Source organism: Camarhynchus parvulus, chromosome 29 (assembly GCF_901933205.1).
Source record: "Camarhynchus parvulus chromosome 29, STF_HiC, whole genome shotgun sequence".
Classification (NCBI taxonomy): Eukaryota; Metazoa; Chordata; class Aves; order Passeriformes; family Thraupidae; genus Camarhynchus; species Camarhynchus parvulus.
The window spans coordinates 494,589-510,418 of NC_044599.1; the positions used below are offsets into that span (position 1 = coordinate 494,589).

General features: G+C 67.9%; 2 protein-coding genes across 2 annotated transcripts in view; both read left to right on the plus strand.

Annotated features, from left to right (window-relative positions):
- ATF1 (activating transcription factor 1) overlaps positions 1-15,830 on the plus strand; it is a 450,302-nt gene that overhangs the window by 50,815 nt on the left and 383,657 nt on the right. The window lies entirely within an intron of this gene.
- On the plus strand, positions 694-15,223 carry NCKAP1L (NCK associated protein 1 like). Its single transcript, XM_030966982.1, has 30 exons — positions 694-814; positions 1,260-1,370; positions 1,734-1,826; positions 2,233-2,289; positions 2,369-2,511; positions 2,968-3,058; positions 3,937-3,985; positions 4,502-4,652; positions 5,184-5,257; positions 6,123-6,217; positions 6,522-6,631; positions 7,012-7,144; positions 7,225-7,306; positions 7,538-7,596; positions 8,096-8,241; positions 8,682-8,814; positions 8,892-9,011; positions 9,536-9,675; positions 10,013-10,144; positions 10,621-10,839; positions 11,485-11,615; positions 11,696-11,793; positions 12,622-12,709; positions 12,794-12,876; positions 13,050-13,130; positions 13,225-13,318; positions 13,399-13,515; positions 14,058-14,167; positions 14,540-14,629; positions 15,094-15,223. Exons 1-30 carry the CDS (start codon positions 713-715, stop codon positions 15,214-15,216), a joined length of 3,255 nt encoding a protein of 1,084 aa, XP_030822842.1. The 5' UTR covers positions 694-712; the 3' UTR covers positions 15,217-15,223.

Below are 15,830 nucleotides of genomic sequence, written 5' to 3' on the forward strand. Positions count from 1 at the left end.
ACAGTGTCCTTGGATTTTGGGATGAAAAGGATTGTTTTGCTTAACTAAAAACAAAATTAAAAAGTTAAAAATTAAGGCATCAATGGCAACAGGGGAAAATTTGGGGTAAATGGGGCCTGATTGGGGTAAAAAGGGCCCTGACTGGGGTCCCCTGATTTGGGATAAATGAGACCTGTTTGGGGACAAATGGGACCCAAAAAGGGGCACAAATGGGAGTGAATTTGGGTTCCGTGGGCCCAAATTGGTTCTATATAGGGCCCAGACCCCCATATAGGGCCCAGACCCCAATATAGGGCCCAGACCCCCATATAGGGCCCTGATTGGGGTAAAATGGGCCTAGATTGGGCTCCCCTGATTGGGGACAAATGAGACCCAAAAGGGGACAAATGGGACCCAAAAAGGGGCACAAATGGGAGTGAATTTGGGTTCCATGGGCCCAAATTGGTTCTATATAGGGCCCAGACCCCCATATAGGGCCCAGACCCCGATTTAGGCCCCTGAGTTGGGGCTGTCAGAGCCCAGACGGGGCCCATGGTGGCGTCGGCCGCCCCCCGTGTCCCCATCACCATTGTCCCCATCTCTGCTGTCCCCAGCCGCGGTGTCACGGGGCGGTGGCGGCTCCGTCACGTGGCCCCGGTGGCCCCAGCGCAGGAAGGGGAAGTTGGGGTTTGGGGCCTTTTGGGGACTCTGGGGGTGCCACCGAGGCGCCACCATGTCCCTGCCCTCGGTGTACGGGGACAAGCTGGCCGAGAAGCTGACGCTGCTCAACGAGCGGGGCCGGGGGGTCCTCGTGAGGGTCTACAACCTCAAAAAGGTCTGGGGGGGAAATCCTGGGGGTCCCCAAACCCCCCCCGGCCATGGGGAGCAGCCCAGGGGATCGGGGGGATTTGGGGGATTTGGGGGATTTGGGGAGGGGGCACAGCCCAGGAGGGGATTTAGGGCGGATTTTGGGGGGTCCTGGGCAGGGAGGGGCTTGGGCAGGGGGGTTTGGGGGGTCCCAGCCTTGAGGGGGAATTTGGGGGGTTTGAGGAGGAAAGGGGGATGAGTTTTGGGGGGGTTTTGGGAGGTCCCAGCCCTAAGGGGGAATTTGGGGGGTTCCAGGGAACGTTGGGGTTTTGGGGGTGTCCCAGCCCGGGAGGGGTTTTTGGGGGGATTTGATGTGGGGGGATTTCAGTTTTGGGGTTTATTTTTGGGATGTCCCAGCCCCGGGAGGGGTTTCTGGGGTCAGTTCGGGGAGTTGTGACCCGGGGGTCCCGCAGACGTGCTCGGACCCCCGCACGCGGCCGCCCTTCCTCGGGGACAAGGCCATGGAGGCCTCAGCCAAGTTCATCCTGAAGAAATTCCCGCACCTGGACGTGCGCAGCAGCACCGTGAGCCACTGTCCCCGTGTCCCCGTGTCCCTGCTGTCCCCGTGTCCCCACCCCTGTGTTCCCCCTGTCCCCGTGTCCCCGCTGTCCCTGTGTCCCCATTGTACCCGCGTCCTCGCTGTCATCATCCCCTTGTTCCCACCCCCGTGTCCCCCCTCTCTCCATGTCCCCACCCCTGTGTCCCTGTGTCCCCACTGTCCCCACCCCTGTGTCCCCACCCCCTGTGGGATGTGCCACCCCCCCACCGTGTCCCCTCTGTCACCTGTCCCTGCGTGTCCCCACTGTCACCTCACCCTGGATGTCCCCTTTTCTCACCCCCCCCCCCTTCTGTGTCACCCACGCCTCTGTCCCCTCGTGTCCCCGCAGCAGCACCTGGGCCCGGTGCACAGGGACAGAGGGGACATCGTGCGGGTGCTGGCTCCGTTCTACCAAACCCTCCTGGACGTGCTGGAGTTCCGGGTGAGCCGGGAGGGGACACCAGGGGGACAGGGGGGGACACGGGGGACATGGGGACGTGGGGGACAGAGGGGGGCAGGGGGACAGAGGGGACGTGGGGGACAGGGGGGACACGAGGGACAGTGGGACACAGGGAGCAGAAGGACACGGGGGACGGAGGGGACATGGGGGGACACGGTGGACACGGGGGACACAGGGGACATGAGGGACAGAGGGGATGTGGGAGACACAGGGGACACAGGGGACATGGAGGACAGAGGTGACACAGGGGACAGGGGGACATGGAGGACAGGCAGGGTCCCTCAGAGCTGGGGACACAGAGGGGACACAGAGGGGACACAGGGGACACGGGTGTCCCTCAGAGCCGGGGACACGGCGGTGACACGCGGCGCTGTCCCCCTGTCCCCAGGACCACGTGTACGAGCTGCTCAACACCATCGACGCCAGCCAGTGCTTCTTCGACATCGTGAGTGCCACCGCCGGGTGCCACCCCCGCGCGCTGTGCCCGACGTCCCCGCGCCCTCACGCTGTCCCCTCCCCTCCAGCACATCAACTACGACTTCACCAAGGGCTACCTGGACCTGGTTGTCACCTACGTGTCGCTGGTGCTGCTGCTGGCGCGCGCCGAGGAGCGGCGCCTGCTGCTGGGGCTCTACCAGTGCGCGCACGAGATGAGCCACGGCGCCAGGTGCCACCTGCTGTCCCCGGGGCCACCTGCTGTCCCCAGGGCCACCCCTGTTGTCCCCAGGGCCACCTGTTGTCCCCAGGGCCGTGTCCCCACCCCTGACTGACCCCACGCTGTCCCCAGGGTTGTCCCCAGTGTGTCCCCAAGGCTGTGGCCTCATTGGGGTCGTCCTGGGGCTGTCCCCAATGTGTCCCCAACACCAGGGTCGACCCTGGGGTGGTCCCCAACGTGTCCCAAACTTGTGCCCAGTGGCAGAACCAGCCCTGGGGCTGTCCCCAGTGTGTCCCCGGTGCTGGGGCTGCTCCCGGGGCTGTCCCCAACGTGTCCCCAGTGTGTCCCCAACACTGGAACCAGCCCCGGGGCTGTCCCCAACGTGTCCCCAGTGTGTCCCCAGTGCCCGAACCGGCCCCGGGGCTGTCCCCAGCGTGTCTCCAACGTGTCCCCTCCGTGTCCCCGCAGCGAGCCCGGCTTCCCCCGCCTGGCGCAGATGGTGCTGGAGTACGAGCACCCCCTGAAGAAGCTGCCCGAGGAGTTCGGGCCCCACACCAAGGTGGGTCAGGGGTCCCAGCAGGGCCACCCCCCGTCAGGGCCACCCGGTGTGTCCCGGCGGTGTCCCCGCTGTGTCCCGGCGGTGTCCCCGGTGTGTCCGGCCGGTGTCCCTGGTGTGTCCCGCCGGTGTCCCCGTGTGTCCGCGGTGTCCCCGGTGTGTCCGGCCGGTGTCCCTGGTGTGTCCCGCCGGTGTCCCCGCTGTGTCCGGGCCGTGTCCCCGGTGTGTCCCGCTGGTGTACCCAGTGTGTCCGGGCGGTGTCCCCGGTGTGTCCGGCCGGTGTCCCCGGTGTGACAGCGGTGTCCCGGTGACCCCTGGGTGTGTCCGGGCCGTGTGCCGGTGTGCCCCGGGTGCCCCATTCCGGCGCTGACATGGCTGTCCCCAGGCACGTGAGCAGGCTTGGGCTGTTGGGGCCAGGGGACATGGGCTGGGGGCGGGCTGCTGAGCCCGCAGCTGAGCTGGCGACATGGGGACAGCTGCTGAGCCCTGACATGGGGACATGACATGGGAGGGGGACATGGACATGACCCGGACGTGACTCTGACAGCGTGAATGAATGGGCATGATGTGACATGGGGACATGGGGACATGGGGACATGGGGACCTGCTGAGCCCGGTGACCTCTGACAGCGTGAGTGACATGGGGACATGGGGACAGTGCTGTGGGGTGTGGGGACATGGGGACATGGGGACATGCTGAGTCCGGTCACTTGTGACAGCGTGAGTGACACGGGCGGAGGGGTATGGTGACATGGGGACACGAGCACTGGGGGGATCACAGCAGGCTGGGGATGGGGACACGGGGACAGTGGTATGGTGACACGGGGACACGGGTGCTGGGGGCTCAGGGGACAGTGACGTGGTGGCACTGCTGTCCCCAGATGGCCTGTGAGTACCTGTCCCTGGAGGTGATGGAGCGCTGGATCATCCGTGAGTGCTGGCACTGCCTGAGTGTCCCCAACCCTCCTGGGCAAGGTCCCCAAGCCCTGGTGACCGTTTTGGGGTCCCTGAAGTGGAGCTGTCCCGGTTTTGGGGTCCCTGAAATGGACTTGTCCCCATTTTGGGGTCCCTGGTGTCCCTGATGTGGAGTTGTCCCTGTTTTGGGGTTCCTGGGCAGTGTCCCCACCCCTGGTGACCATTTTGGGGTCCCTGTCATGGGGCTGTCCCTGTTTTGGGGTCCCTGGTGTCCCTGACCCTGTGCCCCCCCCAGTGGGGTTCCTGGTGTGCCCGGGTGCCCTGGCTGTCCCCGTTTTGGGGTCCCAGTCCCCATTTTGGGGTCCCTGGTGTCCCTGTCCCTGTTTTGGTGTCCCTGACCTGCTGTCCCCATTTTGGGGTCCCTGTCCCCGTTTTGGGGTCCCTGTGCCCGTTTTGGCGTCCCTGATCCACTGTCCCCGTTTTGGGGTCCCTGTGCCCGTTTTGGGGTCCCTGACCCCGTGTCCCCCCCAGTGGGGTTCCTGGTGTGCCCGGGGGTCCGTGCCTGGGGCCCGTGCCAGGAGCGTGGCGCCCCGCCTGCGGGTCCCCTCTTTGTCACCCTGGTGCGCGACGAGGCCGTCGCGGTGCACAAGGTCACCGAGGAGCTGCTGGGGGGGCTCAAGGGGTGAGCGGGGACACCGCGGGTGGCACTGCCGGGGTGGCACTGCCGGGGGGGGATGGGGACACCGTGGGTGGCACTGCCGGGGGTGGCACTGCCGGGGGGATGGGGACAGGGACACCGCGGTGGCACTGCCGGGGTGGCACTGCCGGGGAGGGATAGGGTGGCACTAGCAGGGGGTGGAAAGGATGGGGGCACCGGAGGGTGGCACTGCCCGGGCGCGGGGGGGAGGAGGGACGGGGACACTGCGGGTGGCACTGCCCGGGGGTGGAGAGGACAGGGACACCGGAGGGTGGCGCTGCCGGGGGGTTGGCACTGCCTGGGGGGGTAAGGATGGGGACACTGCGGGTGGCACTGCCCGGGCGGGGGGTGGCACAGCCGGTGCCAGGGTCTGGGGGCTTCGCTGGGGACTCTGGGGGTGCCAGGGTGGAGCTGGGGGCTGCTCAGGGGATTCGGGGAGTGCCAGGGGGTGCCAGGGGCTGGGGCGGTGCCCGGGGGTGGCACAGGGCGGGGCCAGGTGCAGGTGCCCCTCGCCAGGTACGGGAAGCGCGTGGCCGATGTCAAGGAGTGCCGGGAGCACGCGGTGGCGCACAGGTCGGGGGGCTGGGGGGGTTTGGGGGTCCCGAGGGGTTTGGGGGGGTCCCGGGGGGTTTGAGGCCACGCCCCCTCCCCTTGTAGGGCACGCCCCCTCCATTTGAGGCCCCGCCCACACGCAACCAAGCCACGCCCTCTCCCCGTGAGGACGGCCCACTCGTTTCCAGGCCACGCCCCCTCCCATCGCAGGTCTCGCCCGCTCCCCCTGGAGGCCCCGCCCACTCACTAGCAGGCCACGCCCACTCGCTTTACGGCAGTTTTACGACAATCGCACTTTATGGCACATTTTACTTCAGCCGGGCTTTACGACAATTTTCCGACAATTGTGCTTTACTACGGTTTTGCGACACTCGCGCTGTACGACACCTTTTACGACACTCGCACTTTACGACGCCTTTTACTACAGTCGCGCTTTACGGCACCTTTTACGGTAGCCGCGCTTTACGGCAGTTTTACGGCTGTTTTACGACAATTGCGCTTTACGGCAGTTTTACAGAAGTTGGGCTTTACCCCCGCTGGCTGCCAGGCCACGCCCCCCCATTGCAGGCCCCGCCCACTCCCGGGGTCCCGGGGGGTTGCAGGGTTGGGCGGTCCCAGAGCACCCCAAACCGGGGGGTCCTGGGGGGTCTCTCCCCCATTTCTCCCACCCCGCCCCCTTCGCTGTCCCCTGCGGGGGGCTGGGGGGGTCTCCGGGGTGACCCCGGCTGTGCCCCCCCCCATCCCCATCCTGACCCCCCCAAATTCCCTCAAGCCTCCCCATCCCCCTGGAGCCACCCCTGGCTCCTATGGCGGTTCCTGCCCCCTCCCCCTGTCCTCCCCACATCCCCCCCGTGTACCCCCGACCCCGGGGACTTCGGCCCCCCCAACCGGCGTGCCCCCCAGCCCGGCGCCGGCCGCTGGCGCCGCTGCTCCTGCGCGGGGCGGGCAGCGAGCTGGCGGCGCTGCTGGAGGATCAGCCCGGGCTGCTGGGACCCAAGGTGCGGCTCGGGGGGCTTGGGGGGGGCTTGGGGGGGATTTGGGGGGGATTTGGGGGGGATTTGGGGGAGGATTGGGGAGATTTTGGGGGAGGATTTGGGAGATTTTGGGGGGAGGATTTGGGAGGTTTTGGGGAGATTTTGGGGGAGGATTTGGGAGATTTTGGGGGGATTTTGAAGGGCACTTGAGAGAATTTTGGGGGGCGTTTTGGGAGATTTTGGGAGGGGGGGATTCTGGGAGGTTTTGGGAGGCATTTGGGAGATTTTGGGGGGTCCCGACCCCTTGTCCGTCCCCCCACCCCCCCAGGCCCTGCTGGTGTTCGTGGCGCTGTCGCTGTGTCGCGACGAGGTGAGCTGGCTGTCGCGACATGCCGAGCACGTGACCAAGAGCAAGAACCCCGAGGACTTCAGCGACAGGTGGGGACAGGAAGGGGACAGAGGGGACAGGAAGGGACAGGGAGGGGACAGGGAGGGACAGGAGGGGACAGGGAGGGGACAGGGAGGGGACAGAGGGGACAGGGAGGGGACAGGGAGGGGACCCTCGCGGGCACCCCCCGGTTTTGGGGGGGTTCAGTGATTTTGGGCGTGTTCGGGGGGCACTGGGTGGGTTTTTGGGGGTGGGACCTTGTGGGGCTCTGAGGACGTTCAGAGGTTTTGGGCGGGTTCAGGAGTTTTGGGTGTTTTCAGCAGTTTCGGGGTGACTCGGGGGGGTTCGGGAGTTTCGGGGTGACTCGGGGGGCACTGCCGCCCCCCGGGGGTGTTTCGGGGGGGTCTCTCTGACCGCCCCCCCGGCGCAGCCGCATCGCGGAGCTGCTGTTCCTGCTGGAGCAGCTGCGGGCTCTGGTGCGGCGGCACCTGCGGCTCCTGCGCCGCTACCACCGGCAGTACCTGGCCCGCTTCGACGCCCTCGTGCTCAGCGACGTCATCCAGGTAGCCCCGGGCGGGGTGGCCCTGTGCCCTGAGCCCCCTGCGCGCCCCCGCTGTGCCCTGAGCGCGCCCTGTGCCCGCAGAACCTCTCGGTGTGTCCCGAGGAGGAGTCCGTGATCCTCTCGTCCTTCGTCAGCTCCCTCTCGGCTCTCGCGGCCAAGGAAGGTGCGGGTTTGTCACCTCCCGGCCCGGAGTGTCACCTCCCAGCCCGGAGTGTCACCTCTCAGCCCAGAGTGTCCCCTCACCGTGTCACCGGTGCCACCCCAGCTCCGTGTCCCCGCTGTCCCCGGAGCTCTGGGACAATCCCGGGCACCCCAAAGGGTGGCAGCTCCAGGGGATCCCCTGTGGTGGCACTGCCACCCCCAGCCCTGTCCCCGTGTCTCTCTGTCCCCGCAGTCGATGACCAGGAGCAGTTTGACTTCACCGCGCTGCGCCTGGACTGGTTCCGGCTCCAGGTGCTGGCACTGTCCCTGTCCCCATGTCCCTGTCCCTGTCCCTGTCTCCACGTCCCTGTCCCCATGTCCCTGTCCCCATGTCCCTGTCCCTGTCCTGATCTCCACCCTCATCCCCATCCCTGTGCCAATCCCATTCCTCCCCTGTCCCTGCTGTCTCCATCCTTGTCCCCCTGTCCCCATCACTGTCCCCATGTCCCCTGACCCTGTTCCTGCTGTCCCTTTCCCTGTCCCCATCTTTGTCCCCCTGACCCTGACCCTGTCCCCATGGCTGTCCCCATGGCTGTCCCCTGGCTGTCCCCATGGCTGTCCCCATGGCTGTCCCCATGTCCCTATGGCTGTCCCCATGGCTGTCCCCATGGCTGTCCCCTGGCTGTCCCCTGGCTGTCTGTCCCCATGGCTGTCCCCATGTCCCCATGGCTGTCCCCATGGCTGTCCCCATGTCCCCATGTCCCCATGGCTGTCCCCATGTCCCCATGGCTGTCCCCATGGCTGTCCCCAGGCCTACACCAGTGTGGCCAAGGCCGCGCTGCCGCTGAGCTCCAACGGGGACGTTGGCCGTGCCATGAGCCTGGTGGTGTTCCACACGCGCCTGCTGGACCGGCCCGAGGAGCTGCTGGACGAGACCTCCGACCTGTCCCACCTCTGGTGAGCCCCTGACCATGTCCCCATCCTCATCCCTGTCCCTGTCCCTGTCCCCTCCTGTCCCCTCTGGCAGTTTCCACGTGCGTCCCCTGGAGCAGATGTTCTCGGTGTCCCCTCACCCTGCTGACCCTGTCCCTGTCCCCTCCTGTCCCTGTCCCCCAGTTTCTACCCCCGTCCCCTAGAGCGGATGTTCTCGGTGTCCCCTGTCCCCATCCCTGTCCCCATCCCCATCCCTGTCCCTGTCCCCAGTTTCTACCCCCGTCCCCTGGAGCGATGTTCTCCCCTGCCCACCCTGTCCCCATCCCCATCCCTGTCCCTGTCCCCAGTTTCTACCCCAGTCCCCTGGAGTGGATGTTCTCGGTGTCCCCTGTCCCCATCCCTGTCCCCATCCCTGTCCCTGTCCCTGTCCCTGTCCCTGTCCCCATCCCTGTCCCTGTCCCCAGTTTCTACCCCCGTCCCCTGGAGCGGATGTTCGCGCTGACGCTGGACGAGCCGTCCATGCTGCGTTTCGCCATCGCCTTCCCCCTGCTCTGCGCCCACTTCTCGCGCTGCCAGCACCCCATGTGCCCCGAGGAGGTGGGTGATGCCCCTGGGGGGTGTTGGGGGTTCCCCCAGCCCCGTGCCCGGCTCTGAGGGGTGCTGTGTCCCCCCAGTACCCCCAGCTGGAGGCGGCGGCGCTGGGGCTGTGCCACAAGTTCCTGGAGGAGCTGGCGCGGGTGGGAAGCGGTTGCGTCCTGGACGCCTGCGCCGAGCAGCACAACCTGAGCCAGCAGGTCTGGGGCTCGGGGGGTCTGGGGGGGTCTGGGGGCTCTGGGGGGCTCCAGGGGGCTTGGGGGATTCCGGGGTGTCTGGGACTTTTGGAGGGATTGGTGACCCTTAGGGGCTTCAGGATCTTTGAGGTCTTGGTGGCCTTTGGGGTCTCCAGGACTTTTGAGGTCTCCATGACTTTTGGGGTCTCCAGGACCTTTGGGGTCTCCAGGACTTTTGGGGGTTCCAGGACCTTTGGGGTCTTGGTGGCCTTTGGGGGCTCCAGCATCTTTGGGGGTTCAGTGGCCTTTGGGGTCTCCATGGCCTCTCTGTCCCCTTGTCCCCCTGTCCCCACCAAACCCTTGTGGAAGTTCCTCCATGGGGGCCAAACCTGGCGGGGCTCCCCCGACCCAGCCCTGGGGGATGGTGGCCTGTGGCCATGGTGGCCCCGTTTGGGGTGTCCTCATGTCCCCATGTCCCCGTGTCCCCATGACCCTGTCCCCGTGTCCCCGTGTCCCCACGTCCCCACGACCCTGTCCCTGCCCCGCAGCTCCTGCCCAAGCACTGTGCAGCCACCATCAGCAGAGCCCGCGTCAAGAAAACCCCGAAGCAGCCGCCCCGCAAGGGGGACCCCCAAAGGGACAAACCGGGGACAGAGAGCCAGCGGCGGGACCGGACCCTGACCACCAAGTGAGCACCACCCGGGGGAGGAATTGTCCCCACGGGGTCACGGTTCTGGGGACTTTGGTGGCCTCCAGAACCTCTGGGGGCTCAGTGGATTTGGGGTCTCCAGAACCTCTGGGGGCTCCGTGGCTTTTGGGGGCTTCAGGACCTTTGGGCTCTTGGTGGCCTTTGGGGTTTTGGTGGCATTTGGGGTCTTCAGAACTTCTGGGGGTTTGGTGGCCTTTGGGGTCTTCAGGGGTTCACCTGAAGCCACTAGAGCTTGGGTGTGGCGTGGGGACATGGTGTGATTGTCCTGATGGGACCCAGATTGTCCCCACGGGGTCACCCTGTGACTGTCCCCCAGCATGGACAAGCTGCACCTGACCCTGGCCGAGCTGTCCCTGAGCCTCAACCACGTCCCCAACTTCACCGTCTTCGGTCACACGGTGACACCGGCCGAGTACCTGAGCAGCCACCTGGAGACGCGTCTGACCAAGTGGGGACACGTGGGGCTGAGGGGACACGCGGGGGACACGCTGGGGACACATGGGGCCGAGGGGACATGCAGGGGACACGCTGGGGACACATGGGGCTGAGGGGACACGTGGGGCTGAGGGGACACACTGGGGACACACTGGGGACATGCTGGGGACATGTGGGGCTGAGGGGACACGTGGGGTGGAGGGGGCATGCTGGGGACACACTGGGGACACGGGAGGCTGAGGGGACATGCCGGGGACACGTGGGGCCAAGGGGACATGCGGGGGACACACCAGGGACGTGTGTGGTCGAGGGGACAACGCAGGGCCAAGGGGACACGCTGGGGACATGCGGGGCCAGGGGGACAACACGGGGCTGAGGGGACAGGCTGGGGACGCGCTGGACTGAGAGCACACGCTTGGGGACACGCCGGGGACACCCAGGACCGAGGGGACACCCTGCGCGTCCCTCACGGCCCCCGTGTCCCCTCAGGGCCATCGTGGCCATGGCCGGGTACAGCCAGGCCTCGCAGGAGGTGGCGCGGCCCTCGGAGGTGCTGGCGGGGCTGGTGGCCTACATGGGGCTGGTGCAGCGCCTGGGACACCTGGTGGCCCTGGACACGGCGCGGCTGCTGCGGGCGGTGCTGCTGCAGCAGAGCCACCCCCGCGACGGCAGCGGGCAGCCCACGCTGACCGCCATCTACACCGACTGGTCAGTGCCACCAGTGGGGACAGGGACAGGGTGGAGGGGTCACTGTGGGGCCGGCAGCCCACGCTGACAGCCATCTACACCGACTGGTCAGTGCCATCAGTGGGGACAGGGGACGGGGTGGCAGGGTCACCGTGGGGCAGGCAGCCCATGCTGACCGCCATCTGCACCGACTGGTCAGTGCCACCAGTGGGGACAGGGGACGGGGTGGCAGGGTCACCGTGGGGCAGGCAGCCCACGCTGACCGCCATCTGCACCGACTGGTCAGTGCCACCAGTGGGGACAGGGACGGGGTGGCAGGGTCACCGTGGGGCAGGCAGCGGGCAGCCCACGCTGACCGCCATCTGCACCGACTGGTCAGTGCCACCATGGGCTGGGGACAGGGACAGGGTGGCAGGGTCACTGTGGGGCCGGCAGCCCACGCTGACCGCCATCTGCACCGACTGGTCAGTGCCACCAGTGGGGACAGCGACAGGGTGGCAGGGTCACCATGGAGGGTGGGGACAGGGGGATGGGGTGGTGGCAGCAGAGACATGGGTGGAATTGCCATGGGTGACCTTGCCATGAGTCCCCATGCCATGGGTGACACTGCCCACGGTGACAGTGCCCACGGTGACAGTGCCACAGGTGGCAGTGATGTCCCCGCAGGTACCTGGAGGCGCTGCTGCGCCAGGCCAGCACCGGGGCTGTGCTGCTGTCCCCGGCCCTCCAGGCCTTCACCACGGTGCCCCGGGAGGAGCAGCCCCCGTTCAGCGCCGCCGAGTTCTCCGACGTCTCAGGTGGGCTGGGGGGGCTCGGGGGAGGCTGTCACCCCCTGTCCCCTCCTGTCCCCACCTGTCCCCTCCTGTCCCTCCCGCAGAGATGAGGGCGCTGGCCGAGCTCATCGGGCCCTATGGGATGAGGTTCCTGAGCGAGAACCTGATGTGGCACGTGGGGTCCCAGGTGACAGAGCTGAAGGTACGGGGACAGGGGACAGGGACTGGGACAGGGGACAGGGACAGGGGCTGGGACAGGGGGCAGGGGACAGGGGACAGGGACAGGGAACAGGGGACAGGGACAGGGGCTGGGACAGGGACAGGGGCTGGGACAGGGGACAGGGACAGGGGACAGGGACAGGGGCTGGGACAGGGGGACAGGGACAGGGACAGGGGACAGGGACAGGGGTGGGACAGGGCGGGACAGGGGGGGACAGGGACAGGGGGGACAGGGACTGGGACAGGGGACAGGACAGGGACAGGGGCTGGGACAGGGGGGACAGGGACAGGGGACAGGGACAGGGGCGACAGGGGACAGGGGACAGGGGACAGGGGACAGGGGACAGGGACTGGGACAGGGGACAGGGACAGGGGCTGGGACAGGGACAGGGGCTGGGACAGGGGGCAGGGGACAGGGACAGGGGATAGTGGCTGGGACAGGAACAGGGACAGGGGATGGGGACAGGGGACAGGGGACAGGGACTGGGACAGGGGACAGGGGACAGGGACAGGGGCTGGGACAGGGGATGGGGACAGGGGACAGGGACAGGGACAGGGGATGGGGACAAGGGACAGGGACAGGGACAGGGACAGGGGCTGGGACAGGGGACAGAGTGCTGGGGACAGGCTGCTGCTGCTGGCACCGTGACAGGGCAGGCAGGGCCACCCTGGTGCCACCCCAACCCTGTCCCTGCCTGTCCCGTGGGAGGGTCGGAGGTGCCAGGTCCCCCAGTGTCCCCCAGTGTCCCCCAGTGTCCCCAGTGCCCCCAGTGCCCCCAGTGTCCCCAGCGGTGTCCCCGTGTCCCCGCAGAAGCTGGTGGTGGAGAACATGGACACGCTGGTGCAGCTGCGCTGCTGCAGGGCCGAGCAGAGGCCGGCGCTGCTGCCCCGCCTGAGCTGTGAGTGGCACTCGGGGGCGGCACGGGGGTGGCACGCTGGGATGTCACACGTGTCACCCTGCTGTCCCCTGTGTGTCCCCGCAGCGGCCGAGAACGTCCTGAAGCGCATGACCATCATCGGGGAGATCCTGAACTTCCGCGCCATGGCCCAGCAGGGCCTGCGGGAGGTGCGACCCCCCCGGGACCCCCCCGGGACCCCCCCGGGACCCCCTGGGACACCCCCGGGGCACCCCCAGCCTCCCCATCTGGGGACACAGGGCCCCCTCCAGTTCCCCCATTTGGGGACACATGACCCCCCCATTTGGGGCCCAGGACCCCCTGACCCCCCTGCCCCCCCCAGGTGTTCTCCCAGCACTGCCCCTTCCTGATGGGCCCCATCGAGTGCCTGGCGGACGTGGTGACCCCCGACACCGACATCCAGGTGGGGACGGGGACACGGGGGGTGCCCGCCCGGCCACGTGGCACCGCGTGGCACCGCGTGACACCGCGTGGCACCGCGCGTCCCCTGTCCCCAGGTCACCCTGAGCATCTTCGAGCTGGCCTCGGCCGCGGGGGTCCCGTGCGAGGTGGACCCGGCGCTGGTGGCGGCCCTGGCCGGGCACAGGACAGGTGCGGGGGGCTCTGGGGACACGGCGGGTGGCGCTGTCCCCTCCCGGGCGGCGCTGTCACCGCGCTGTCCCCCCCTGCAGAGGGCTCGTCCCCCGAGGAGGATTACAAGGTGTCCTGCCTGCTCCTGGTGTTCGTGGCCGTGTCCCTGCCCCTGCTGGCCGCTGACCCCGCGTCCCTCTACAACCCCGAGCTGGACGGTGAGGAGGGCCCGTGTCACCTGTCACCTGCGTCACTTGCGTCACCTGTGTCACCTGTGTCACCTGCGTCACCTGCGTCACCTGCGTCACCTGTGTCTCCGTGTCCCCTGTTCCCTGTCCCCTGTGTCCCCGTGGTCCTCATGTCCCCATGTCCCCTGTCCCTGTGTGTGTCCCCTGTGTCCCCATCCCATGTCCCCATGTCCCCAATGTCCCTCTGTGTGTCCTCATGTCCCCGTGTCCCCATGTACGTCCCCTGTGCCCATGTCCCCTATCCTGTGTCCCTGTCCCATGTCCCCATGTCCCCCATGTCCCCATGTGTGTCCCCTGTCCCTGTGTCCCCCTGTGCCCATGCTGGCAGTTCTCACTGTCCCATTGTCGCAGCAGAGGGTTTGGGGGGACACCAGGACTGTCACCAAGGGAGGTGGCACTGTGGACACTCTGGGTTGTCCCCAACATTCCCGTGTCCCCCCCTTTACTGACCCTCACCCCGTGTCCCCCCCGGTGTCCCCGATGTCCCCCCGGTGTCCCCCCGGTGTCCCCAGGCCACAACAACAACGTGCACTGCCTGGCCAAGGCCATCGTGCAGCTCTCGGCCGCGCTCTTCACCGTGCACAGCAAGAACATCGAGACGCACCTCAAGGAGTTCCTGCTGGTGAGCCTGGCACGCCGCTGTCCCCTCTGGGCTGGCACTGTCCCCTCTGGGGTGGCCCTGTCCCCTCCCGGGGTGGCACTGTCCCCTCCCGGGGTGGCACTGTCCCCTCTGGGGTGGCCCTGTCCCCTCCCGGGGTGGCCCTGTCCCCTCTGGGCTGGCACTGTCCCCTCCCGGGGTGGCACTGTCCCCTCCCGGGGTGGCACTGTCCCCTCTGGGGTGGCACTGTCCCTGTCGCCTCCCCAGAGGTCGCCCTGTCCTCACAGGATCCCTGTCCCTGCTGTCCCCGCTATCCCCGCTGTTGCTGACTGTTGCTGTCCCCCCTGTCCCTGTCGCTGTCCCTGTCGCTGTCCCCGCTGTCCCCTCTGTCCCCAGCTGGCCTCCAGCAGCCTCCTGCAGCTGGCCCAGGAGCCGGACAAGGCGCGGCTGCGGAACCAGGACTCGATCGTGCTGCTGCTGCACCTGGTGGGGACACGGGGGGGACACCTGGGGACACTGGGGACACCTGGGAGGACATGGGGACGCCTGGGGGAGACATGGGGGTGACACCTGGGACACCTGGGGGGGACATGGGACACGGGGGATACCTGGGGAGGGCATAGGGACACCTGGGGGGGACACCTGGGGGGGGCTCTGTGGTGGCCCTGGGCGGTTCCCGATGTCCCCTGGGTGGGCTCAGGGGTCCCGATGTCCCCCGGCTGTGTCCTGCTGTCCCCCGGCTGCGCTCAGGGATGTCCCCGAGTGTCCCCTCTGGAAGCGGCCGGGGGGGGTCACACCTTCCCCCCTGCCCCGGGATTCAATCCGGGATCGCCCCCGAGCCATTTCCATGCAAATTTTGCAAATATTTCAAATATTCCCCCCCGAGCCGGGCCGGGGGCCGCGGGGGCGGCAGGAAGGGGGGGCTGATGGGTCATGATGGCCCCCCAAAGATCGTGGCCGAATCGTCCTTCCTGACGCTGGACATGCTGGAGAGCTGCTTCCCCTACGTGCTGCTGCGCAACGCCTTCCGCCAGGTGTGCCGGGAGCCGCCCGGCCGGGCCCCCCCGCACTGACCGCGACCCCCGGACCCCCGGCCCCGGGCCCCCCGACGGACCCCGGGACCCCCGGACCCCCGGCCGGGCCCCCCGCACTGACGGACCCGCGACCCCGGCACCTCCGGGACCCCCGGACCCCCGGCACCCCGGGGACCCCTGGGACCCCGGACCCCGGCCCCCCCCCGCACTGACCGCGACCCCCGAGACCCCTCCCGAGCGGTGCCGGGACTGCCCCGACACTGACCGGGACCCCGGACCCCGCCCGAGCCGCACCAGGACCCCCGTGTTCCACCCCCGAGACCCCCCGTGCCCCCACCCCAAATTCCCCAAGCCACCCCACCCCCAGGACCCCCGAGCTCAAATCCCAAACCCTGTTCCCCCTGTCCCCCCCAAATCTCCTCCCCAAATTCCCCCCAGGACCCCCGCGTCCCCCGACCCCCAAATCCCCCCTCCCTGTGCCCCCCAAATCCCACCCCTGTCCCCCTCAGGACCCCCAAATCTCATCCCCAAATCCCAAACTCACTCCCCCAGGACCCCCGAGTCCCCCAGACCCCCAAATCCCCCTCCCTGTCCCCCCGTCCCTCCCCAAATTCCCCTCCACGACCCCCAGCCCCCCCTCACCGCCGGCTGCC

Bases quoted from the DNA above. Each gene is read 5' to 3' on its own strand.
- NCKAP1L (XM_030966982.1), top strand. From the start codon at position 713: ATGTCCCTGCCCTCGGTGTACGGGGACAAGCTGGCCGAGAAGCTGACG. The intron at 7,307-7,537 runs GTGCGGGTTTGT...CTGTCCCCGCAG, and splicing joins GGCTCTCGCGGCCAAGGAAG to TCGATGACCAGGAGCAGTTT. The intron at 9,012-9,535 runs GTCTGGGGCTCG...CCTGCCCCGCAG, and splicing joins AGCACAACCTGAGCCAGCAG to CTCCTGCCCAAGCACTGTGC.